The sequence below is a fragment of the Mustelus asterias genome, chromosome 13 (genome assembly GCF_964213995.1).
Source record: "Mustelus asterias chromosome 13, sMusAst1.hap1.1, whole genome shotgun sequence".
NCBI lineage: Eukaryota > Metazoa > Chordata > Chondrichthyes > Carcharhiniformes > Triakidae > Mustelus > Mustelus asterias.
Window position 1 is genome coordinate 55,322,158 of NC_135813.1, and position 26,467 is coordinate 55,348,624.

The 26,467-nt window shown below is 47.3% G+C and overlaps 1 protein-coding gene across 1 annotated transcript; it reads left to right on the forward strand.

Annotated features, from left to right (window-relative positions):
* The first annotated feature begins 1,959 nt into the window (after positions 1–1,959).
* Positions 1,960–26,467, forward strand: LOC144502637 (glutathione S-transferase theta-1-like). Its single transcript, XM_078226797.1, has 5 exons — positions 1,960–2,154; positions 5,670–5,757; positions 10,591–10,741; positions 12,780–12,956; positions 26,026–26,467. The coding sequence occupies exons 1-5, from the start codon at positions 2,043–2,045 to the stop codon at positions 26,227–26,229; spliced, it is 732 nt and encodes a 243-aa protein (XP_078082923.1). The 5' UTR covers positions 1,960–2,042; the 3' UTR covers positions 26,230–26,467.

Genomic DNA, 26,467 nt, shown 5'->3' on the forward strand with positions numbered 1-26,467 from the left:
AACTTGAGGTCACCCAAAACTCTGCTGCTCAAGCCTTAAGTAGTAGCAAATCCCAATCTGCCATCATGCTTGGTCTTACTCACCTACACTGGCTCCTAGTTAAGGAATACCACAATTTTAAATATCATAACCATGTCTTCAAATTTCCCCATGGCCTCCCCCCTCCTGACCTCTGTAATCTCCTCTAGCCCCACAACTCTGAGCCCAATATTGACTCTGGAACATCTCCAAATTTAATCACTTCAACTGGCGAGTGGAATCGGCTGCCGTCAGGGGTGGTGGAGGCGAATTCAATAGGGTCTTTTAAGAGACTCCTGGATGAGTACATGGAGCTTAATAGGATGGAGGGTTATAGGTAGGTCTTGAAGGTAGGGATGTTTTTGGCACAACTTGTGGGCCGAAGGGCCTGTTTGTGCTGTAGTTTTTCTATGTTTCTATGTTCAACATTGGTGATTGTGCCTTCAGTGTCCATTCCCAAGCTCTGGAACTCCCTCCCTAAACCTCTTTGCCTCTCTACCTTACATTTCTCCTTTAAGACATTCCTTAAAACCTAAATCTGGCCCTAATATCTCCCCAAGTGGCGTGGTGGCAAATTTTATTTGATAACAATCCAGTGAAGCATCTTAAGATGTTATACTAAATTAAAGGCACTATATAAATAAATTGTTGTTGTTGGAACGTACCTAATGGATTGAATGGCTTCCAAACCTTTAGAGAGTTCCTTTGGTTTCCATTGTCCATGTACAGTGCGAGCTGTGACCAATTCTGATCAAAATGGCAATTGTGGGGATTGGGTGGGGGGATCTTACCTGACCCTATTTAGAAACTGATTTTGCTAGATAAGGAGCATTCAACATCAACACTCTCAGGCATTACTCCTGCTGGCTACGAACCCTCAGGTTTGCATCCAGGGATCCGAGCGGGCACAAGATGGGCAGCCTTGGCAATGCAGAGGGTGAACTCTGACCTTCGTACTCCATTCTCCATTTACACTAAATTCCTGCAAAATAAACGTTGTAAGCAACAATGTTCACTTATATACGGCCATAACATAAAACATCCCACCCAACCCACAAGGCACTGCACAGGAGCATTACAAAACAAAATCTCATATCCAGATATTTGATCAGACGGCTATAGTCTTGGCCAAACAGATAGTTTTTAAAGAGTGTCTTAAAGGAGGGAAGTGAGGTAAAGAGGCCAAGAGATTTAGAGAGGGAATTCCAGAGATTGGGGCCCACGCAACTGAAGGCATGGCTGCCAAAGGTGGAGCGATTAAAATCAAGGATTTTGTGCCCGTTTGGTTCCCTGGATGCAAACCTGAGGGTTTGTAGCCAGCAGGAGTAATGCCTGAGAGTGTTGATGTTGAATGCTCCTTATCTAGCAAAATCAGTTTCTAAATAGGGTCAGGTAAGATCCCCCCACCCAATGCCCACAATTGCCATTTTGATCAGAACTGGTCACAGATTGCACTGTACAGGGACAATGGAAACCAAAGGGATCAGCAGGCCAGAATTAGAGGAGCTCAGATATTCCAGAGGTGTCAAGCTTTAATGAGCAGCTTGCCACAATAAAGGAGCTGGCAGATATCAGCAGGAGGTCTTTGTTAAACCCGAGTTATATTTACAGGAGATATCAGTTGCTCATTAATTTTAACAGCGACCCATAAACAGAGGGTTGTCATGTGATTTAGGGCCGAGTTTTGCACTGGGAATATCATTCACATTTCTGTACAGTTAAAAATACATTTCAAACATTCAGGAAAATAAAGATGTTCGGTTTTTAAGTAATATGATCACTTCTCCTTATTCTGTGCGTGCCAAGCTCTTTGGGTTTGGCCAGTTACGAAGAGTTTAGTTGTTTTTCATTGTGGAGCAGGAATTTGCTTCCTTTTCCCCTTGTTGATTAATATCACGTGATCTTTGGTCTCTATTTCTACCCAGTGTTTTGCTGGGAATTGGGGGAGGGATTGACTTTATATAAGCAAAGTCTGCACTGCCAATACTTTGAGTGCTGTTACCCTGCACTGCCTAAAGAACAACATGGGTCTGGAGCTGTATTTGGATCTGCACTCTCAGCCCTGTAGAGCAGTCTACATCTTTGCCAAGAAGAACAACATAGCGTTTGAGTTTAAGCTTGTCAGTCTTAGAACAGGTAAGGGTCAGTGGAATGTCAGGGCTAAGTTCACACTTGTCTTTGCCATCGACTGTCTGCTAACGTTTATTCGTATTTTCAGCTTTTCCCCTCCCCCTCCCGTCCTTCTCTGCTCTTCTGCTCCCATCCCCTCCTCTCCTCTTCCTGCCTCCCCCTCTCTTTATTTTCCTTCTCACCCCCTTTTTTTCACTTGTCCTTTCCTTTTCTTTCGCCTCTATCCTTTCCTCGCTCCGCCCTCTCGCCCCCTCTTTCATCTCCCTCCTTCTTCAATTCTCTCCTACCCCCACACTCCCTGTGCTTCCTCCCCTCCTTCTCTTTCATCTCTACCGTTTCTCTCCTTGCTCCTCTCTCTTGCCCCTCTTTCATCTCGCTCCTTCAATTATCTCCAACCCGCACACTCCCTGTGCTTCCTCCCCCTCCTTCCCTTCACTCCCCTTCCCTGCTCCTTTCTCTCTCCCCTTTCTTTCACCCTCCTCCCCTCTCCTCCCCTCTTGCCTCATAGCCTTTGTTCCTGCTTCTCCCTCTCTTATCTCTCTTTGCCTCCTCTCTTGTTCCCGTCTCCCCTATCTCTCTCCCCCGCTCTCTCTCTTGTCATCCCTCAAGTCCTTAACCAGATACACAAGGATGAATTAAAAGTTTGATTTTGCAATGCTTTTGTTTCTTGTTTGTGATTGAGGTGGGCTAGGGGGCCCCTGATGTAGTGCTGGACGAGCCTCACTTTCCCTGTTACCAATGGATATAATGTCACTGCTGCCCAGTTTTTACCCCGAAGCTAGTCCCAATTGCCTGCATTTGGCCCATATCCCTCTATGCCAATCTTATCCATGTAACTGTCTAAATGCTTTTTAAAAGACAAAATTGTACCCACCTCTACTACTACCTCTGGCAGCTCATTTAGGACAGCACGGTGGCGCAGTGGTTAGCACTGCTGCCTCACAGCGCCAGGGACCTGGGTTTGATACCCAGATTGGGTCACTGTCTGTGCGGAGTTTGCACATTCTCCCCGTGTCTGCCTGGGTTTCCGCCGGGTGCTCCGGTTTCCTCCCACAGTCTGAAAGACGTGCTGGTTAGGTGCATTGACCTGAACAGGTGCTGAAGTGTGACGACTCGGGGAATTTCACAGTGACTTCATTGCAGTGTTAATATAAGCCTTACTTGTGACTAATAAATAAACTTTTTTTTTTATACTTTTCCAATTCAATCAAATCAAATCCAATTCAGAGTCTCAACAAGTTGAGACATTTCCGATCCAGGCTGACAAGACAGGGCGGGCGACTAAACCACCCTGTCCTGGGCCTGATCTACATGAGTCAAGCTGATTGGAGAAGGGGGAGGATCCTCCTCCAAGACTTGAGCTCATTTGCATCTTAGCCAAAAGGCCGAGATGCCGCTTTTAAAAATTGCTTCATATGAAACATATGAAGCCTCAGCGTAACCACATGACCTCAACCAAGTGCAGATCCGATACTACACTTGATCTTAGCCAAAAGGCCTTTACTTTACTCATTCCAGACATTCACCACCCTCTGTGTGAAAAAAGTGCCCCTCTGGACCCTTTTGTATCTCCCCTCTCACCTTAAACCTATGCTCTCTAGTTTTAAACTCCACTACCTTTGGGAAAAGATGTTGACTATCTAGCTGATCTATGCCCCTCATTATTTTGCAGACCTGAACGCTTTAATTATTGTATCTGTAGGGAGAGGTGAAAGTGGGACAGACTAGAATGAACAGTTTTCTTTACATGAGTGATTTTCATTGTAAATCAGGGTTTCCCAAATATTTTGAGCTGCGGAACCCCTAGTGACCTCACAAAGGCATCAGGGAACCCCAAACATTCTCATAATGTCGCTGCCCCTTTTTGCTGTGAAATTGGTGTGAACACAGAAATCCAATGTAAACAAGTCTTTTCTAGCGATATCTGTGTGTTTATTAGGAATGAGGAAGAGGCACACAGTCACTAATACATCCTCCAGCTCCATTAACCCTCACATTAACCCCTGGCCAAGCTACCTTCCCATAGCCCCTTAACATTAACCCCTGGCCAAGCCCCTTAACATTAACCCCTGGCCAAGCCCCTTAACATTAATCCCTGGAAGTAGGAGTGGATAATCTGGTAATAATTAAAAAGTTCTCATATTAAAAGAATACTTAAGTCTTACCTTTTTGTCATTTTTGATGGGAGGAGTGATGCTGGAAAACTGATTCTTATATTGGACACAAGCATCCCCTGGCCAAGCCCCTTAACATTAATCCCTGGAAGTAGGAGTGGATAATCTGGTAATAATTAAAAAGTTCTCATATTAAAAGAATACTTAAGTCTTACCTTTTTGTCATTTTTGATGGGAGGAGTGATGCTGGAAAACTGATTCTTATATTGGACACAAGCATCCCTCTCCCTCACACACACACTCGCATTTCTCTCCCACACACACACGCACACTTATGTCTCTCTCACATTCACACACACACCTCTCTCACTCGTCCCCTCTCTCACACACACATTCCCCCCTCTGTCTCACACACATGTGCACCTTTCTGAAGCTCAACCCCCCCCCCCCCTCACATGCTTGCCTTTCCAAGGCCTGAACCCTCCCCCACCCCCGCTCCCTCACACACACGCCTATCCGGGGCCTCTCACCACTTCTTGTCGCCTCTTTTTTTGCTCCATTCTCAGCATCAGTCCTCGCTATTGATTTGACAGGGTAGACACTGGGAGGATGTGGGAGAGACGAGAACCGAGGGACGCGGTTTAGAAACAAGAGGTCTCCCTTTTCAGATGGAGCTGAGGAAAACCTTTCTCTCAGTGAGGCGTTAGTCTGCAATTCCCTTCCCCAGAAAGCAGTGGAGGCTGAATTAGTGAATCAAGACTAAGACAGAATTTTTACAGACAAGGAAGTCAAGGGTTATGAGGGCAGGCAGGAAAGTTGGGGTCCTTTTAATCTTCAGTTGACTGAGAAAGTCATATTTGTAGTAGAAGTGTGGAGGATGACTTTATGGAATGCACACATGTTAGCTTTCTGGATCAGAATGTTGAGGATCCAACTAGGGAACAGACTATTTTCGATCTAGTATTGTGCAATGGGAGAGTATTCATAGATCATAGAATTCTACAGTGCAGGAGGAGGCCATTCGGCCCATCGGGTCTGCACCGACCACAATCCCACCCTGCCCTTATCCCCATAACACCAACCATTTATCCTAGCTCGTCCCCCTGACACTAAGGGGCAATTTAGCATGGCCAATCAACCTAATCCACACATCTTTCGGACTGTGGGAGGAAACTGGAGCACCCAGAGGAAACCCACGCAGACACGGGGAGAATGTGCAGACTCCACACAGACAGTGACCCAAGCCGGGAATCGAACCCGGGTCCCTGGCGCTGTGAAGCAGCAGTGCTAACCACTGTGCCACTGTGCCGCCCCAAGGTTAATAACTTTGTAGGGAAGGGGCCTCGGGGGAAGAGAGTTTGAAGAGTGTTCCTGCTCCTATTTCTGATGTTCTCGTGCTGTCTGCAGGTCAACAGTTCAGTGAGGAATTTGGAAAGATTAATGCCCTGAGATTGGTGCCAGCGATGAAGGACGGAGACTTCACACTAGGTGAGAGGTGAGAATATGCTTCTAATCCCAAACACATTCTAAACACATTCTGTGCAAACCAAGGTGAGGAGGCTTGGTGTTGAGAAACGGGAATTTTTTTTGTCAATTAATAAAGGTTATTATACTAGAGCAACTGAGGAAGTAGAGACCGTAAAAACCTAAGAATATAAGAAATAGGAGCAGGGGTAAGCAGCCCTTTCAGCCTGCTCTGTTATTCAATAAGAACATGGCTGATCTGAATGTGGTGTCAACTCCACCTCCTTGTCTTCCCACCCATAACCCTTGGCTCCATAGTCGATCAAAAATCTGCCAAACTCAGCCTCAAATGTATACAATGACCCACTGCTGTCTGGGGAAGAAAATTCCAAACACTAATGATCCTCTGAGAGAAGTGAAGTGGAGATGCCGGCGTTGGACTGGGGTGGGCACAGTAAGAAGTCTCACAACATCAGGTTAAAGTCCAACAGGTTTATTTGGAATCTCAAGCTTTCGGAGCGCTGCTCCTTCCTCCACTTCTCCACTCACCTGATGAAGGAGCAGTGCTGTTGTCCAGCGTTGTGAGACTTCTTCCCCTGAGAAAAGATATTCCTCCTTATCTCAGTCTTAAATGGGAGGCCCTGTATATTGAAAAGGTGCCCCATAGTTCTAGATTCCCCCACTAGGGGAAACATCCTCTCAGCATCTACTCTGTCAAGCCCCCTCAGAACTGTATATGTTTCAATCAAATTGCCCCTCATTCTTCTAAACTTCAATGAGTATAGGCCCAACCTACTCAAACGTTCCTCATAAGACAGCCCTCATATTGCATAAAGCACTTAATTTAACTTCATTGTGAGTGAGACAATTTATTTACTGAGTAAAGAGATATAATATACCACAGTGACCCAGTCAGTGTTCAAGGTGATGCAGGGTTCTGCAAATGTTGTGCTTTCTTTGTTGCCTGGGAGGAGGTGGAGGCAACTTGCCCATGTCTTTAGCTATGTGGCTGTGAGGATCTTAGCAGTCAGCCTCCACTGCAGTGATAAAAGGCATTCGATCAGATGCTATACAAGATAAGAGTTCATTATGTTGGGGATGATATTTAGCATGGATGGAGGATTAGCTAACTAACAAGAAACAGGAGGGATAAATGGGTCATTTTCAGGTTGGCAAAATGTGGAATGCCCCAGGGGTCAGTACCAGGGACCTGGGTTCGATTCCCGGCTTGAGCCACTGTCTGTGTGGAGTTTGCACATTCTCCCTGTGTCTGCATGGGTTTCCTCAGAGTGCTCCGGTTTCTTCCCATAGTCCAAAAGATGTGCTGGTTAGATGCATTGACCACGCTAAATTCTCCCTCAGTGTACCCGAACAGGCACCGGAATGTGGCGACTAGGGGATTTTCACAGTAACTTCATTGCGGTGTTAATGTAAGCCTACTTGTGACACTAATAAATAAACTTTATGAAAAACTTTATTTACAATCTATATTAATAACAACTGAAGAGACAGACTTTATTGCAGACAAATTTGCTGATGGTATAAAGCAAGTTATGAGGAGGATGCAAAGAATCTGCAAAGGGATATCGATAGGTTAAGTGAGTGGGCAAAAATTGGCAGATGGAGCATAATGTGGGAAATATGAGATTCTCCACTTTGGCAAGAAGAATAGAAAATCCAGTTTTTTTATATAGAGAGAGACAACAGAATGCCGCAGTAAGGAGGGATCTGGGTGTCGTTGTACATGAAACACAAAATGCATGCATTACATTAAATATCCATGTTCACTGAGGCACCAAACATCTCTGCTGCTTGGACCCAGGTCCTCTTGGTGAGGGTCAAGGAAAGCCTACAGCTTGCCAGATGGAGCATGTCCCTCCTTTCATAGACCACCTACACCAGTAGATTAATATCAAAGTTGGTTAATAATGGAGCTGGCAAGACATGGCTCCCTTATGTTCAAGGCTGAGAAAGACAAATTTTTAATCAGTAAGGGAATCCAGGGTTATGGGGATAAGGCAGGAAAATGGAGTTGAGGATTATCATATCAGATCAGTCATGGTCTTATTGAATGGCAGAGCAGACACGATGGGTTGAATGGCTGTAATAACTCCACGGAGGCGGAAGTCCCGTCACCAAGTTACTTTATTTACCCCATACATCTGTACACAGCCAGCAGTCCAGTTGCTCCCTGCTGAATGCAGGCTGGGAGTCTGACACACCTGCTTTAAATAGGGAGCATGAGGCTCCCTGATTTAACCATCAATTAGGACTCATCAGGTATTTCTTTTGATATTTCTTTTGATATAGGACTCATTAGGTCGTTCATACTCGAGCAAACCAACCTCATTAGTCTGGCTGAAGTAATCACAATGGCATACTTCTGCTCCTAAGTCTTATGGTCTTATTATCATCTTATGGTCTTAATGATTGGGCATCAGAGCAGATGATGTACCTGGGTCAGTATTGTCCATGTGTGTGGGGCTTCATTAGCATGCCATGCTTACATGAAAGCAAAGGGCTGGTGATTTGTGGTCTGAATACTGGTGAAGGGCTCGGTGGTGTCACTGTTGCTATGTGTGTACAGATTGCATTGATACAGTATCAGAGCTCTTGAAGGGTGAAGTGAGGCTGAGAGTAGCAAGAGATTGTTCAGTGTTTGTCCTTCTGTGTTGAGGCTGTCGGGGTAGGGGTGGTGTGAGGGGCAGTGGAGCTGAGGTCTGAGTGTGGGAAGCAGCCTCTGAGCTGGGCTGCTGTGCTCAGTCGCAGTGAGCTGCTGCATATTAACATGAGAGTGTGCAGCTGCCTGCAGGTAGTACCGAGACAAGCTAGACCAGCAGCTGACCAGAACTGGGCCTCTGAGGCAGCAGGGCCAAAGGTTAAAGGAGCATGTGAAACTGCTGAGGGTTCCTTCACACTTGGGCACATTTCCAGAGCGGAATCAGGCTTGGACAGCAATAACATCAGCAATAACATTAACTACTCACAGCTCGAAGATCAGCCAGCATTTCCAGCAATAACGGGAACTTGCAGTGGAGACCCGGGCCTGGATTTTCTCTCCCAAAGCACCTGCTCAGGAAATTTTCTGGCTCACCACAGTTGCCTCAGGAAGACGTGCCTCGCATGGCGGGATCTTCGTCCTGGGGGTTCAGGCTGGAGTCGAGTCTGTTGCCCGCGGACGCAGTTCACAGGCATCCACAAGCGCTGATCGTGTGTTGAGGCGGGCTCACTAAAAGGCCCACCTTTGATCTCTGGGACTTCATCCCAGTTGTTGTTAAATATTAAGTCCTCTAGCCCTGACCCCTCACACAGCCTCACCCCTCCCGCCCATTCTTCATGCCCCATCATTGCCAACTACCCAGCCGCAATATCCCCTCATACATCCATGTCACCCATATTCTGCCAGGTTTCCCCATTGCCCCTTCTAGTTCCATGCCAGCTCAACGCAAACTCATACCCCTCTCCCCAATCATATCTATGGTCCCATGTGGGCCTATGCCAACATCGTACCAATACATGCCAACTCTTGATCCCCGATCACCATCCTTTGCTCTTATATGCACCATGGCAACTCACCCAGTATCCACCATCAGCAGACCTCAGAAGTCATGCTGAGATGAAATAAAATAATGTTCTAAGTATCCCTATCAGAGTCACCCTGGGTCATTGTGCGGAGTCTCCACGTTCTCCCCGTGTCCTCCGGGTGCTCTGGTTTCCTTCCACAGTCCGAAAGACAAGCTGGTTAGGTGGATTGGCCATGCTAAATTGCCCCTGTGTCCCAAGATGTGTAGCTGGGTGGGTGAATGGATTTGCGAGGACAGGGTAGGGGGGTATGAGCCTGGGTAAGATGATATGTCAGAATGTCAGTGCAGACTTAATGGGCTGAATGGCTTCCTTCTGCAATGTAGGGATTCTATGATTTGTTACAGACTTCACTATAGTAAAAACATTCTCATACCAACATCAGATACAGTTAATCTTTTAATAAACTCTTGGAGCTGTCAATCAAACTGCAAAAGCAGTCAATCAGTATAAAATACTGCAACGAGAGCACTCAGGGTAATGACACCAAACATCTATTGAAACTGCAAACTCAGACGGGCAGTCATTTTACTTTTCAAAATTTAAAGGGCTGACCATTTAAATAACCTAACATCTTGACAGTTCCACTGACTTTATCTGCCTTTTTTGAGTATTTATATCTACTCTAAAAAAATTGTAAGTCACACTGTGGGATAAGGTCCTCCTTCAGTGAAAATGGGATTAGTTAGAATTCAGCACCTCCCTCCAATGGTCCTGCTCCTGTTCAGGTTTCCCCCATGTGTGATTTTCACACCATCATCTTCTCCTACCAGATAAGATCTGCTGGAGTTGGGTGTGGGACTTCCTGACCCATGTTCCCAGCATCATTTTGGACAGGTTAGGGCATCACTGCAACTGTGTGAAGATATAAGGCTTGGATTTCTTGCGGCACAAAGATGTCAGCAGAGGTTGGCATTTTATTGGAGACAGGTTTGTTCTGCCTCAATTTACACCTCCACTTGGCGGCTCTGTGCTGAGGCAGGAGAGGACAGGCTCAACTCCAGCCCACTCCACTGATCCAAAGAAAAGTCACGCCTGCTGGCAGGGCGAGGATATAGCCTTCCATCCACCCTGAACACTGAGAGCAGAGGTTGAACTGAACAGCTGAATCAGCACAATGAGAGTGCGTGGAGAGAGGCATCAAAGGGCTGGAACAGGGTGGGGGTAGGGTACTGGCTGGAGAGGGTCTCTGACGGGGAGGGTCTCTGACGGGGAGGGTCTCTGACGGGGAGGATCGGAGAGTGATGCTAATCAAGGATGACTCTAACTCTCTCTTTCACAGTGTGGCGATTCTGAAATACCTGGCGGGTAAATACCAGACTCCTGACCACTGGTACCCGGCTGACCTACAGAAACGGGCTCGAGTGGATGAATACCTGTCCTGGCAGCACACAAACATTCGCTATCAGGGATCCAGGATTTTCATGTTCAGGGTAAAGTCAGCAATTTTCCTGATTTCGAGGAAAGGATCGACACAATCCTCATCCTCTAAGCTGCCAGATTCACATTCCTTTCTCAGGAATCATTCCTGACACTCCATTTTTCCTGGGAATGACTCCATGCCTTGTTTGGCATTTTGTGAGTCCTCACATCCTACCCTCACCATTGGGGACTGTGCCTACAGCTGCAGAGGGGCTAAACTCTCAAATTCCTTCCCTAAACCTCGCCGAATCTCTGGCTCTGTCTCCTCTTTCAACACAGTCTGGAGAACTTTTCTCTTTGACCGCAGGTGGGAAGACTCAGTCTTGAAAGAAGGACCATCTTTGAGGGAAATGCCATTTATTGGCAGGGACCATTTATTGGAGGGTAGGCCATTCATTATGGTGAGAGGCTATTCATTGAGCAAGGAGTAATTTATTGGGGGAGGGGCCTTCACTGCATGGAAGGGCTGTTTACTGGGGGGGTTCTGTTCATGGAGTAACGGAGGATGCTCAAAGGCGGGAGGGGCTATTCACTTGAAGGACTGGGTATTTAATGGAGGGAGTGTCTGTTTATTGGGGAGGAGGATGTTTATTGGGGAGGAGGATGTTTATTGGGGGAGGAGGATGTTTATTGGGGGAGGAGGATGTTTATTGAGGGAGGAGGATGTTTATTGGGGAGGAGGATGTTTATTGGGGGAGGAGGATGTTTATTGGGGAGGAGGATGTTTATTGGGGAGGAGGATGTTTATTGGGAGAGGAGGATGTTTATTGGGGGAGGAGGATGTTTATTGGGGAGGAGGATGTTTGCTGGGGGAGGAGGATGTTTATCGGGGGAGGAGGATGTTTATTGGGGGAGGAGGATGGTTACTGGGGGGGGAGGATGTTTATCGGGGGGGGAGGATGTTTATTGGGGGAGGAGGATGTTTATCGGGGGAGGAGGATGTTTTATTGGGGGAGGAGGATGTTTATTGGGAGGAGGATGTTTATTGGGGAGGAGGATGTTTATTGGGGAGGAGGATGTTTATCGGGGGAGGAGGATGTTTATTGGGGAGGAGGATGTTTATTGGGGGAGGAGGATGTTTATTGGGGGAGGAGGATGTTTATTGGGGGAGGAGGATGTTTATTGGGGAGGAGGATGTTTATTGGGGAGGAGGATGTTTATTGGGGGAGGAGGATGTTTATTGGGGAGGAGGATGTTTATTGGGGAGGAGGATGTTTATTGGGGGAGGAGGATGTTTATTGGGGGAGGAGGATGTTTATTGGGGGAGGAGGATGTTTATTGGGGGAGGAGGATGTTTATTGGGGGAGGAGGATGTTTATTGGGGGAGGAGGATGTTTATCGGGGGAAGAGGATGTTTATCGGGGGAGGAGGATGTTTATTGCGGAGGAGGATGTTTATTGGGGAGGAGGATGTTTATTGGGGGAGGAGGATGTTTATTAGGGGAGGAGGATGTTTATTGGGGGAGGAGGATGTTTATCGGGGGAGGAGGATGTTTATTGGGGGAGGAGGATGTTTATTGGGGGAGGAGGATGTTTATCGGGGGAAGAGGATGTTTATTGGGGGAGGAGGATGTTTATTGCGGAGGAGGATGTTTATTGGGGGAGGAGGATGTTTATTGGGGGAGGAGGATGTTTATTGGGGGAGGAGGATGTTTATTGGGGGAGGATGATGTTTATTGGGGGAGGAGGATGTTTATCGGGGGAGGAGGATGTTTATTGGGGAGGAGGATGTTTATCCGGGGAGGAGGATGTTTTATTGGGGACGGGAATTTTATTGGGGAGGTAATTTTTTTGGATGTTGAGCCCGCCATAAGTGGGAGTGGAAGATTAGGCCAGGGAGAGTGATACACACACACTGATAGTCGAGGGATATCTTAATCAGTTAGATTCTAACTGACACTTGCAAAATGTGAATGAGTTTGAAGGTTCACTAAACACAATTCTAATTTCTGAGTTCAGTCTTCTGCTGTCTGAAGGTTCCTCAGGGCTGTGTCTAACCTCCTGTGGGAGCACCTTGTGCTGCTGACCTCTCCTCATGTCTTTATCCTAGAGCCTATTGCCAGCTTTAACTGGACAGCCAATTCCCAAGGACAGAATGGACGAGGCCCTGGCGGATCTGCAAAAATCAATCCAGACCTTCGAGGATAAGTTCCTTCAGGACAAACCGTACATTGTGGGACAGGAAGTGTCTCTGGCAGACCTGGTCGCACTCGTTGAACTGATGCAGGTGAGAGAATTGGAAGCAGCTCAATGATATTTCCAACCGCAGTCCCACAAAGACACCAATTGGTCCCAGAGAATTTTCAGAAATTGGATGAAACACTTACTCCTCAAACTGCTCTTTTTCATTAGCCTGGGCCACCCTTCATTGTTCAATGGCCAAGAGACACATTGAGATCAAATGGTAAGAGCCCCAGGAGCTGCATAAGTTAAAAAATTGCTCCTTGAAGTTAATAATCTGTCTCACAGTGTCGTGTGCTTATGAAAGTAGAAATTTGGAGGATTGGGAGGGTCACTGTATGGCTTGAAGCCTGGTGCAGGGAGGCATTTTGATCTCTTCTGTGGGAGGAGGCCCCTTTTGCAAAGGGACATGTTGCACCTCAGCAGGTTTCAGACGGTTGTCTTCATTGTGAGGTTCACTAATGTGGTTGTGGAGGGTTTGAACCAAATTGCAGAGGGGTAAGAACCAACATCTCAAAATAAAAAAGAGGAATAATGTGTATAAAGGAGTGAGAGTGTTGGATAATACTAGGAAAGAAAGTAGTACCATGTGAGATAGGAGCAGACTGAGAAGGACAACATAGAATATAAAGACAGGTTTAGAATGTTTGTGTATAAATGCACAAGTGTGGTGAATTAGGTCAGCAAGGTACAAGCACAAACTTTAATATAATAATATAGAAAATATAATATAGTGGCAACAATGGAAACAGGATTTAACAATGGTGAGGACCAGGCATTCAATATTCAGGGAATATTGTTCAGGGAAGGGTAAGAGGTGGGTGGGCTGGCAGTCCTGATTAGAGAAGACACTTTGCTGTTGGGGATTTCAAGGACAAGGACAGAATCCATTTGACTGGAGTTAAGAAGGAAAAAGGGGGATGATTGCTACTAGAAGTAATCTACAGGCCTCCAAATAGTGAGAGAGAGAGATAGAGGAGGAAATTTGTAGGGAAGTCACCAAGATGTCAGAGAACTATAGAGAACTTTACCCAAATATCAGTTTGGATGGTGTTTGCATAAGGGTAGAGAAAGAAGAATTCTGAAATGTGTTCAGAAGAACTGTCTTGATCAATAGTTCCTCAGTCTAACTAGCAAGGAGGAATTCCTGGATTTGGCCCTGGGGAATGAGGTGAGCCAGGTGGACTAAGCATCTGACAGGAGACATCACAACTTAAAGTTTAGATTAGCAATGGAGGACAGGAAGGGACAATCTAAAATAGAATTTCAAAATTGGAAGTGAGCTAACATGAGAACAGTGAGAGAGGATCTGGTCATGTGTTATAGTTCATTTAGGGTGTCCCTTTGCTGTGACACTATTCACATTTACATGCATGTTGCTGTCTGGAGCTATGGATAGTAATGGTAAAGACACCAAAATTCATTCCATTGACCAGAAACCTCTCCTGCTCTTACAACCTGCCATTGGGACATGCTGGAAGGAATTACAGGTTGACACTCAACCTACTTGGCAATGTTCTGAACACACCTTCCTTGCCCATCAAGTTCTGGGGTGGGACTCAAACCCAGGAAATCTAGTTCAGAGTCAGGGGTGCTCCCCATCACATCACAACACCTCAAGATAGGAACTAATTGTTAAATAGGTGAATAACTATTTACCAAATTACACAGCAGAAGACATTCTGCTGGTTCAGAACTCTTTTCGTATGATACCATAGTTCAGTGCAAACATTACTTTCCACTCCATCCTGTTCCTATCCCTGGGGCAAAACCCAGCTCCTAAATACCAGCTTCACTGAGCATCAGCTGTTCTCAATTCACTTTCAAGCTAGTCCTGGTTTACTCTCAAAGGGACCTGCATTTCTCACATTGTCACTAGTCAGAGTAAAATTTTATTTATTAGTCACAAGTAAGGCTTACATTAACACTGCAATGAAGTTACTGTGAAAATCCCCTGGTTGCCACACTCCTTTTCGGGCACCTTTTCGGGTACACTGAGGGAGAATTTAGCATGGCCAATGCACCTAACCAGCACGTCTTTCAGACTGTGGGAGGAAACCGGAGCACCCGGAGGAAATCCACGCAGACACGGGCAGAACATGCAGACTCTGCACAGACAGTGACACAAGCCGGGAATCGAACCCAGGTCCCTGGTGCTGTGATGCAGCAGTGCTAACCACTGTGCCGCCGTGTTACCCAAAATGGAACCAAACTGGCGAGAAAGTTACAACGGAACCATGGGTGATCTTTAAGAAGGAGATGTTTCAGGTACAGACTGGGTAAGTTCCAATGAGGGTGAAAGGTAAGGGAACCAAAACCTGAGCTCCTTGGATGATGATGGACATAGACAACATGGTGAAACAGTAACAGTGTGTGTATCTTACAGATCGGGTGAACGGTGAACTCTTCAAGTGAGAACCAGATCAAATACAATAGGTTAAGAGAGGAAGTGAAAAGCTAGCAAAGAGAGAATGCAATGAGAGATAGCAGAAAAGGGAACCCAAAATTTTTCTACCAACATTTTTAAACATACATTTACAGGATGTGCGTGTCACTAGCTGGTCAGCATTTATTGCCCATCCCTAGTTGCTGTTGAGAAGGTGGGAATGAGCTGCCTTCTTTAAGGTACAGGTTGTTTCCTCAGAAGGAACTCTTCAAAATGCAGATAATGAAAATACAACAAAACTTACTCCAACTTATAAATCAAAGAAAGGGTTTAATAAAGAAACATCATTACTCCAAACTTGGGGCCTCACCCTGGGCCACTCCAAGCTCTCCACAATTCTAAACAGGTTCTTATTTATAGTGAATCAGCTGGTCAGCTGACTATTACATCACTCTGTAATTGGTTCCATGGTTTACTGGGTCAGCTGATCCTTACATCTTGTTCCCATTGGTCACATTACATCCAATAAAAAGTTATCACCGTTAACTTGTAAGTTATTACATTCTAAGCAGGTACACTCTCAGTGCTGAATAGTAAGCAGGTAGTAAGAGCCTATTAGAGACAGAGTGGGTGATATGTACCTATAGGCACAGGAGAAGGCTAGAATACTTTATGAGTAATCCATGTTTACCAAGGAAAGATTGCTCATAAAATATCAGTAGCAGTAGTGAAGAAGTAGAGGCAATAGAGGGGGCGAAAATTGATGTACTGGAAAGACTGGCTGTTCTTAGGGAAAAAATCACTGGATCTGGATGGATCCCAGGTTGCTGAAGGAATTGGGGCTGGTGGTAGCTAATCTTCCAATCTTCCCTAGATACAGGGGAGGTGCCAGAGGAATGGAGAGTGGCAAATTTGACACCCTTGTTTAAGGATACTCTCGTAACCTCAGGCCCAGTTAGTCTAACACCGATTGGAGGTAAGATTTTAGAAATAACAATCAGGGAAGAATAGGGACAGACACTCAGAGAGGTTTGAGTTAATTAAGGAGAGCCACCATGGATTTGAACAAGGGAGATCATATTTCACCAAATTAATAGATTTATTATTAATTAAGTAGCAGAGGTTTGATGTTGTCTCTACGGCTTTGAAGAAAATGTTTGACAAAGTACCTCATCAAAAGCTGATTAAAGGGGAGCGGTGAGGGAGGATTGGGGGGTGTTCGGAATGAGTGGAGGGGTGAGGGAGGATGGGGGGTGTTCAGGATGGGTGGAGGGGAGGGGGAGGGACGATGGGGGTGTTCAGGATGGGGGGAGGGGGGAGGGAGGATGGGGGTGTTCAGGATGGGGGGAGGGGGGAGGGAGGATGGGGGTGTTCAGGATGGGGGGTGAGGGAGGATGGGGGTGTTCAGGATGGGGGGAGGGGGGAGGGAGGATGGGGGTGTTCAGGATGGGGGGTGAGGGAGGATGGGGGTGTTCAGGATGGGGGGAGGGGGGAGGGAGGATGGGGGTGTTCAGGATGGGTGGAAGGGTGAGGGAGGATGGGGGGTGTTCAGGATGGGGGGAGGGGAGGGGTGAGGGAGGGTTGGAGGGTGTTCCGAATGGGGGGAGGGGTGAGGGAGGATGGGGGAAGGGGAGGGGTGAGAGAGGGTTGGAGGGTGTTCAGGCTGGGTGGAGGGGTGAGGGAGGATGGGGGGAGGGGAGGGGTGAGGGAGGGTTGGAGGGTGTTCAGGATGAGTGGAGGAGTGAGGGAGGATGGAGGGTGTTCAGGATGGGGGAGGGGAGGAGTGAGGGAGAGACGGAGGGTGTTCAGGATGGGGGGTGAGGGAGGATGGGGGTGTTCAGGATGGGGGAGGGGTGAGGGAAGATTGGAGGGTGTTCAGGTGGGGGGGGAGGGGTGAGGGAGGATTGGGGGTGTTCAGTATGGGGGAGGGGTGAGGGAGGGATGGGGGGCATTCAGGATGGGGGGAGGGGTGAGAGAAGGATGGGGGCATTCAGTATGGGGGAGGGGTGAGAGAAGGATGGGGGCATTCAGGATGGGGGAGGGGTGAGGGAGAGAGGGCAGGGTGGTGTTCAGGATGGGAGGAGGGGTGAGGGAGGGAGGGTAGCAGTGTGTTCAGGCCTGAAGCATGGCGGACTAGAAAAGGGCTTTGAGTGAGGACTGTGGGTGGGTTGGGAGTGCAACTGGAATCCCCTGGAGTTATGGGTGGTCAGGGGGTGGGGCAATCAATGAAGGCACATGGAACGAGAGCCCCAAAAGGATGGGCACGTTGCTGTCCAAAGTTGGGTCCTGGTGGGCCAAATTCAGGGTGCTCTGTTCAAGGGCTACAGAGAGAAAGCCTACAGTCATGTGGGGTCAAAGTGGAAGGTGATAAGGGGATGGGGAGGGTTACAGATTGAAATGTGTGGGTCAGACACACTCTGTTACAGTAAGTCCTCACTCAACATCGACACATTTAACATTATTTCATGGAATCATAGAATTCCTACAGTGCAGGAGGCCATTCAGCCCATTAAGCCTGCATTGACAACAGGCCCTATCCCATTAACCCCATGTATTTACCCGATTAATTCCCCTGACACTAGTGGTCAATTTAGCATGGCCAATCCACCTAATCTGCACATTTTAGTTCTTTCACTGTAATCTCAGCATCAATATAATCCATTCAGTTTCATTTTAATATTGTTGCTGCAGTCTTTCTCTTCTGTGCCTTGCCTGCACACATGACCTTCCCCCACTGTGCTTCCATTCCCACCTTCAGTCCTTCCTCCCCTAGCTGCAGCCCTTGCCTCTGCCCTTAGTCCCTGGAGTCTGTTCCGTTTCTGCCTCCGAGCTCCCATTCTGAACACACACCAAGTCCTGGGCTTCTAGTGGCAGAAGATTTTTGGTGCAGGTAGTTCTGGGACTTCAGTTATGACCTTCACCGGCCAACCTCTGCCACTATATGGGGCCTATAGATAAATATTCTTTACCATATTGTATTTCCCTTATACTTAGTGTTATATTTTAGAACAAAGAACAAAGAAAATTACAGCATAGGAACAGGCCCTTTGGCCCTCCAAGCCTGCACCGACCATGCTGCCCAACTTAACTAAAACCCCCTACGCTTCCAGGGACCATATCCCTCTATTCCCATCTCATTCATGTACTTGTCAAGACGCCCCTTAAAAGTCACTACCGTATCCGCTTCCACTACCTCCCCTGGCAGCGAGTTCCAGGCACTCACCACTCTCTGTGTAAAAGATCTGCCTCGTACATCTCTTTTAAACCTTGCCCCTCACACCTTAAACCTGTGCCCCCTAGTAATTGACTCTTCCACCCTGGGAAAAATCTTCTGACTATCCACTCTGTCCCTGCCTCTCATAATCTGTCATAATCTTTTACTTTGCAAATTATTGCTGCTGTGAATGCACAGTGCTGCAGACAACAGTGCAATATTTCAACTTGTACATTGCTTTTTCTGGGTGGGAAATGTCCGAAAGTACCTAATTCCAGTTTTAATATTGGGTTCTTTTGGGAACCTATGATTCACTTTGAGTCATCTCACGTAAAGTCACGATTTTCAGGGCCCGATTTTACCATCGCATTGCGCCCGTTTTTGGGCGCAAAGTCGGGCGTGAGGCGAGTAGCACGATCCACGCCTGCCTCCACACTGGTTCCCCTTTTACCAAGGCCCGAAAATGGCCCCAATCAGGATCGTGCCCGAAACGGCCGCGGCGGCCATTTAAATGTATTTACATGCATCTAAATTGACTTAATGGGCTGCACACCCAACCTTACCGGCACTTCCCCTTTACCACCGTGTTCGCCCATCCAGAATCAGCACGAAACAGACATGCTCTATAAAAGTCCGATTCGGGCACTCCAGTTAGTGAGGAGGTAGGTGCCGAGCGTCCGATGTCTCTCTGCTTGAGAGGGGGAGGGGGGTGGAAGGGGGTGTCTGCTGCCACTCTGTCTGAGATCGGTGGGGGTGGGGGAGAGGGAGGGGTCCGTGATCGGTCTGGGTGGCAGGGGGTGGGGGATAAGGGGGTCAGTAATGTTGGGGGGGTGGGCCAATGTCTGTGAGGGCCCGGGGGGGGGCATTAGCCGGCCCGGGAGGGATGTGGCAGGGGACTCGCATTCTATCTTTTTTTTCTGCACATGCGCAGTTGGAGGTGCTGATCGGAGCTGCAGGATTTTGGGCACATTAAGCTCCACCCACAGACCTCTGCAGCGTGAATCGGAATTGCTGATATTTTTTCAGGCAGAGTGCATATGGGGGCGCCTGAGAACGGGTCTAAAAGTCCGATCTGAAACACTCTCAGTTTCAAGTCCGCCCAGCCCTTAGAATCAAAATGGTAAAATAGGGCCCTGTGACTTTAAGTGAAGACTCCCTGTACTGGCCTGGTCCAAAACGGGAGGTTGAAAAAGCTCTCTGCTCAGCAACTGTACAGATGAAATCCATGGATGCCCACGTTCTGATCTCACTGCCTCCCCCCTTTATCACGCAGTTGACTGTGGAATATGTATGTGTCTCATACACCCAATCTTCCTCACACTCGAAAGCAGGAGAAGAGGATGCAACAAAAGGGAGTGCCATCACAATTCAACAACTGAGCCCACAAGGCCAGCAGCAGAGTGCACCAGAGGGTCAGGGAGTCAGGAGGGTTACTGGCACATCAGTGCATCTTCAGGACATGGACAAACCAACTCCAGATGTCTGAGAGGCAATACCTGAAGGTGTCCTAGGAAGCGGACATCAGAATTTGACAGCTCCTGCAGCAAGAAATGGAGCCACATGGATTTGGCAGCACCCCTCCCCCCGTGCCTGTGGCCCTCAAGTGACTGCAGCGTTCAACTGCCTCACCACCTGCTGCTTCCAGGGCTCCATGGGTGACATGTGTGGCATCTTGCATGCTGCCCCACACAGGTGCTGAAAGAGGTGCCCATTGCCCTCCTCTATCATGTCACTGAATTCATCAACTGATGACCACCTGGTAGCACTGGCAATGGGCTCTGCAACCATTGCCTATTGCCATGGCAATGGGCTCTGCGACCATTGCCTGTTGCCTTGGTAATGGGCTCTGCCACCATTGCCTGTTGCCATGGCAATGGGCTCTGCCACCATCGCTTGTTTCCCTCGAGTGCCAGGGATAATTGACTGCACCCATGTTGCCATTTGCGATTCCTGGGAGCAGCTAGTGACGTGTGTGAACCGCGAGGGATTCTGCAGGGTTTTGGAGAGGGCCTATCCCCAGCAATCCTCTGAATGTCTGTGATCTCAGCGATCACAGCCTCCCACAGCTACTGGGATGGGCAGAACTCTCCCATCCTGCCTGCAGGGGTTTGGGGGCAGACGGGAGTGGAGAATCCAGCAGGAATCAGAAACCCACCAGCATAAAAACAGTTTGTAATTCTCCCAATGGCAGGTTAATGGCGGCCTGGTTCTCCCGCTGCCTGAACATGATGGCCATTTGCACTCACTTGCATCTGATGCTCATTCTAATGATTACCAAAATCTCGTCAGGCCTTTTGATACTGCAAGTGGGGAATCGTGCCGGTTTCAAACCGGTTTGAGAAAGTGTGAAAGCGCAAGGCAGACCTCAGTTCATCCGAGACTTTGTTATGAGTGCAACATACACAACCTACTGCCTAGCGCGATGCCGCTCTGAAGTCTCTCTGCTGCGGCAGACTAATTCATGCCCTCCGTGCTGAGCTGCTTTATAGACAGCACTGTGCTGTGGAACTCGAGGACAAAAAGAGGGGGGAAACTTGACCCTGACAAGGCTGCACTAAAAGCTCACAAAAGAGGGGGTCAAAGGGATACCATTCACTGGAAGGGGATGCACAAAGGCTCCGGTGCAGTGGGTAGAGGTCCAAGTTGGGCGTGGGCACCTCCCAGGTAACGGGCTGGGGCATTGGGGAGGATGTTGAACAGAGGAACAGACTTCTTCTTGAGGTAAAAAGCAAATCACTGCGGATGCTGGAATCTGAAACCAAAAGAGAAAATGCTGGAAAATCTCAGCAGGTCTGGCAGCATCTGTAAAGAGAGAAAAGAGCTGACGTTTCGAGTCCAGATTACCCTTTGCCAAAGCTCAAACTTTCTCAAACTTTGTCAAGCTCAAAGCTCAGCTTTGACAAAAGGTCATTTAGACTCGAAATTCCTGGCTTGGGTCACTGTCTGTATGGAGTCTGATGTGGAGATGCCGGCGTTGGACTGGGGTAAACACAGTAAGAAGTTTAACAACACCAGGTTAAAGTCCAACAGGTTTATTTGGTAGCTACCAAATAAACCTGTTGGACTTTAACCTGGTGTTGTTAAACTTCTTACTATATGGAGTCTGCACATTCTCCCCGTGTCTGCGTGGGTTTCTTCCGGGAGCTCTGGTTTCCTCCCACAGTCCAAAAGACGTGCTGGTTAGGTGCATTGGCCATGTTAAATTCTCCCTCAGTGTACCTGAACAGGCGCCGGAGTGTGGTGACTAGGGGATTTTCACAATAACTTCATTGCAGTGTTAATGTAAGCCTACTTGTGACACTAATAAATACACTTTAAATTAAAAATTTTTTTTAACCTGCCAGCAGAATTCTCCAATTGAAACCACCCTGGCTTTGTATTTGCATGTTTCACATGCTCAAGGAAAGTGACTGGCCCGGATGGGGTACTCAGATCCTGCGTGGATCAGCTGGCGGGAGTATTCGCAGACATCTTCAACCTCTCTTTACAACAAGCTGAGGTCCCTATTTGTTTCAAGAAGACGACCATCATCCCAGTACCAAGAAAAACCAAGCAGCGTGCCTTAATGACTATCGTCCAGTGGCTCTGACATCCATCATTATGAAGTGTTTCAAAAGGCTAGTCATGGCACGAATCAATTCCAGCCTCCCGGGCTACCTGGATCCACTACAGTTTGCCTACCGCCGCAACAGGTCCACAGCAGGCGCCATCTCCCTGGCACTGCACTCAACCCTGGAACACCTAGATAACAAGGACACCTATGTCAGACTCCTATTTCTCCTAGTTATTGACTACAGTTCAGCCTTCAACACTATTATTCCCATGAAACTCATCTCCAAACTCCGTGGCCTAGGTCTTGGCACCTCCCTCTGCGACTGGATCCTGAACTTCCTAACTCACAGACCACAATCAGTAAGGATAGGCAACAAGACCTTTTCCATGATCATCCTCAACACCAGCGCCCCACAAGGCTGTGTTCTCAGCCCCCTACTATACTCCTTATACACCTATGACTGTGTGGCCAAATTCCCCTCCAATTTGATTTTCAAGTTTGCTGACAACACCACCGTAGTGGGTCAGATCTCAAACAATGATGAGACAGAGTACAGGAATGAGATAGAGAATCTGGTGAACTGGTGCGGCAACAATAATCTCTCCCTCAATGTCAACTAAATGAAGGAGATTGTCATCAACTTCAGGAAACGTAAAGGAGAACATGCCCCTGTCTACATCAACGGGGACAAAGTAGAAAGGGTCGAGAGCTTCAAGTTTTTAGATGTCCAGATCACCAACAACCTGTCCTATAAGACCATAAGACCATAAGACATTGGAGCAGAATTAGGGCACTTGGCCCATCGAGTCTGCTTCGCCATTCAATCATGGCTGATATTTTTCTCATCCCCATTCTCCTGCCTTTTCCCCATGACCCCTCATCCCCTTATTAATCAAGAACCTATCTATCTCTATCTTAAAGACACTCAATGACCTGGCCTCCACAGCCTTCTGCGGCAAAGAGTTCCAAGATTCACCACTCTGGCTGAAGAAATTCCTCTTCATCTCTGTTTTAAAGGAGCGTCCCTTTAGCCTGATGTTGTGTCCTCTGGTTCTAGTTTTTTCTACTAGTAGAAATATCCTCTCCACGTCCACTCTATCCAGGCCTGTAAGTTTCAATAAGGTCCCCCCTCATCCTTCTAAACTCCAACGAGTACAGACCCAGAGTCATCCACCGTTCCTCATACGACAAGCTCTTCATTCCAGGAATCATTCTTGTGAGCCTCCTATGGACCCTTTCCAAGGCCAGTACACCCTTCCTTAGATACGAGGCCCAAAATTGCTCACAATCCTCCAAATGGGGTCTGACCAGAGCCTCAGAAGTACATCCCTGCTCTTGTATTCTAGCCCTCTCAACACGAATGCTAACATTGTATTTGCCTTCCCAACTGCCGACTGAACCTGCACGTTAACCTGAAGAGAATCTTGAACAATGACTCCCAAGTCCCTTTGTGTTTCTGATTTCCTAAGCATTTTCCCATTTAGAAAATAGTCTATGACTCCATTCCTCCTTCCAAAGTGCATAACCTCACACTTTTCCACATTGTATTCCATCTGCCACTTCTTTGCCCACTCTCCTAACCTGTCCAAGTCCTTCTGCAGGCCCCCTGCTTCCTCAATACTACCTGTCCCTCTACATATCTTTGTATCATCTGCAAACTTAGCAAAAGTGCCTTCAGTTCCTTCCTCCAAATGGTTAATGTATATTGTGAAAATAGCACTGACTCCTGAGGCAAACCACTAGTTACCAGCTGCCTTCCTGAAAAAGACCCCTTTATCCCCACTCTCTGCCTTCTGCCAGTCAACCAATCCTCTATCCATGCCAGGATCTTACCCTTAACACCATGGACACTTAACTTATTTAACAGTCTCCAATGTGGCACCTTGTCAAAGGCCTTCTGGAAATCTAAATAAATCATGTCCACTGGTTCTCCTTTATCTAACTTCCTTGTTACCTCCTCAAAGAACTCTAACAGATTTGTCAGACATGACCTCCCCTTGACAAAGCCATGCTGACTCAGTCCTACTTTATCATGCACTTCCAAGTACTCCGCGATCTCATCTTTAATAATGGACTCTAAAATCTTGCCAATGACCGAAGTCCGGCTAACCGGCCTATAATTTCCCATCTGCTGCCTCTCTCCCTTCTTAAACAGCGGTGTTACATTCGCTACTTTCCAGTGCTCTGGTACCCTCCCTGCCTCCAGTGATTCCTGAAAGATCACCACCAATGTCTCCACAATTTCCTGAGCTATCTCTTTTAGAACCCTGGGGTGTAGTCCATCCAGTCCAGGTGATTTATCAGTTTCCCCAGAACCTGGTCCTGGTCCTCCCATGCTGAACTATAGTTAAGAAAGCCCACCAACGCCTCTACTTTCTCCGAAGACTGAAGAAATTTGGCATGTCTGTTACGACTCTCACCAACTTTTACAGATGCACCATAGAAAGCATTCTTTCTGGTTGTATCACAGCTTGGTATGGCTCCTGTTCTGCCCAAGACTGCAAGGAACTACAAAAGGTTGTGAATGTAGCCCAATCCATCACGCAAACCAACCTCCCATCCATTGATTCTGTCTACACTTTCCACTGCCACTGCCTCAGCAAAGCAGCCAGCATAATTAAGGACCCCACACACCCAAGACATTCTCTCTTCCACCTTCTTCCGTCAGGAAAAAGATACAAAAGTCTGAGGTCACGTACCAACCGACTCAAGAACAGCTTTTTCCCCACTGCCATCATACTTTTGAATGGACCTACCTTGCATTAAGTTGATCTTTCTCTACACCCTAGCTATGACTGTAACACTACATTCTGCACTCTCTCCTTTCCTTCTCTGTGAATGGTATGCTTTATCTGTATAGCGCGCAAGAAACAATACTTTTCACTGTATACTAATACATGTGACAATAATAAATCAAATCAAATCAACTCTCATGGCTGGTCCTTTAGATTTTCATATGAGGGCTGTGGGGACCAGCTCCCAACTCAAAAGCTCAAGTGGCGCCCACTCCAACATCGCCATCAATCACTAATTAAATTCCACCCACAGTCTCTCTCTCTCTAATCACTCAGTCTGTCCGTCTCTCTCTCTCTCTAACCTCTCAACTCAGTCTCTCTCTCTCTCTAGTCACTCAGTCTATCTCTCTTTCTCTAATCCCTCAATCTCACTCTCTCTCTCTAACCTCTCAACCCAGTCTCTCTCTCTAACCTCTCAACCCAGTCTCTCTCTCTCTCTCTCTCTAACCTCTCAACCCAGTCTCTCTCTCTCTCTAACCTCTCAACCCAGTCTCTCTCTCTCTAACCTCTCAACCCAGTCTCTCTCTCTAATCACTCAGTCTCTCTCTCTCTCTCTATTCAGTCTCTCTCTTTCTCACACACATCTCTCAAGCCCATCTCTCTCTCTCTCTCTAACCTCAACCCAGTCTCTCTCTCTGCCTCTCTGTCGCTCTCTAACATCTTAAGTCTATCTCTCTCTCTCACTCTTTAATCACTCAGTCTGTCTCTCTCTCTAATCTCTCAACCCTGTCTGTCTCTCTCTCTCTGCCTCTCTCTCTCTCCCTAACCTCTCAACCCCGTCTCTCTCGCTCTCCAGTCACTCAGCCTCTCTCTCTCTAACCTCTCAATCCCATCTCTCTCTCCCTAACCTCTCAATCCCATCTCTCTCTCCTCTCTTTCTCCCTAAGCTCTCAACCCCATCTTTTTCTCTCACTCTCAAATCACTCATTCGTTTCTATTTATCTCAGTCCCAGTGTCTTCCTAATTTCTCATTCCTAGGGCAGGATTTTATGTCCTCGTTTGTCCCAAAACTGTAAAGGACCTTCCATGGTCCTCCCCTCGTCCGCTCTGCTTTCCGTAGTGGGCGGAGCAGTAAAATTCAAGCCCTAATGTCTCTGTCTCTCTCTCTTTAATTTCTCAGTTGCAGACTCTAGTTAACTTTTATAACCTCTTGTTCTTCCTCTGCAGCCTCTGGGAACTGGAATTGATCCCTTGGAAGGTCGACCCAAACTCATCGCATGGCGCGAGCGTGTCAAGGGTGATGTGGGCAAGGAGTTATTCGATGAGGCCCATGAAAAGATGATGAAGACTAAGGATTCGATAAATGCTTTGGACCCTAACGCTCCTTCCATGCAGCAACTTGCAAAAGCCTTGCAGAAAAGATATAAATAAAGGGATGAGTTAAAATCCCAAGGGCGGGATTTCTGGCAATGCTCGCCCCAAAACCGGAAATTCCCGTCTACGGTCAATGGATCTTTGCATGGTCCACCCCTCCCGCCCACCCACTATAATTCCTGAGGGGGGTGGGATGGGAAAATCCCCCCCTACTGTCTGAGGTGCTTGCTAACCTCAACTTGGCCTAGTGTTTTCCAATATCTACAATCAAATAAACTGCCAGAAACAATGAGAA

What these genes read in the sequence shown, in the direction of transcription:
- LOC144502637 (XM_078226797.1), top strand. Translation starts at nt 2,043, where the DNA reads ATGGGTCTGGAGCTGTATTTGGATCTGCACTCTCAGCCCTGTAGAGCA. An exon ending in GCTTGTCAGTCTTAGAACAG is followed by an intron (nt 2,155 to 5,669) that starts GTAAGGGTCAGT and finishes TGCTGTCTGCAG; the next exon opens with GTCAACAGTTCAGTGAGGAA. An exon ending in GACTTCACACTAGGTGAGAG is followed by an intron (nt 5,758 to 10,590) that starts GTGAGAATATGC and finishes TCTCTTTCACAG; the next exon opens with TGTGGCGATTCTGAAATACC.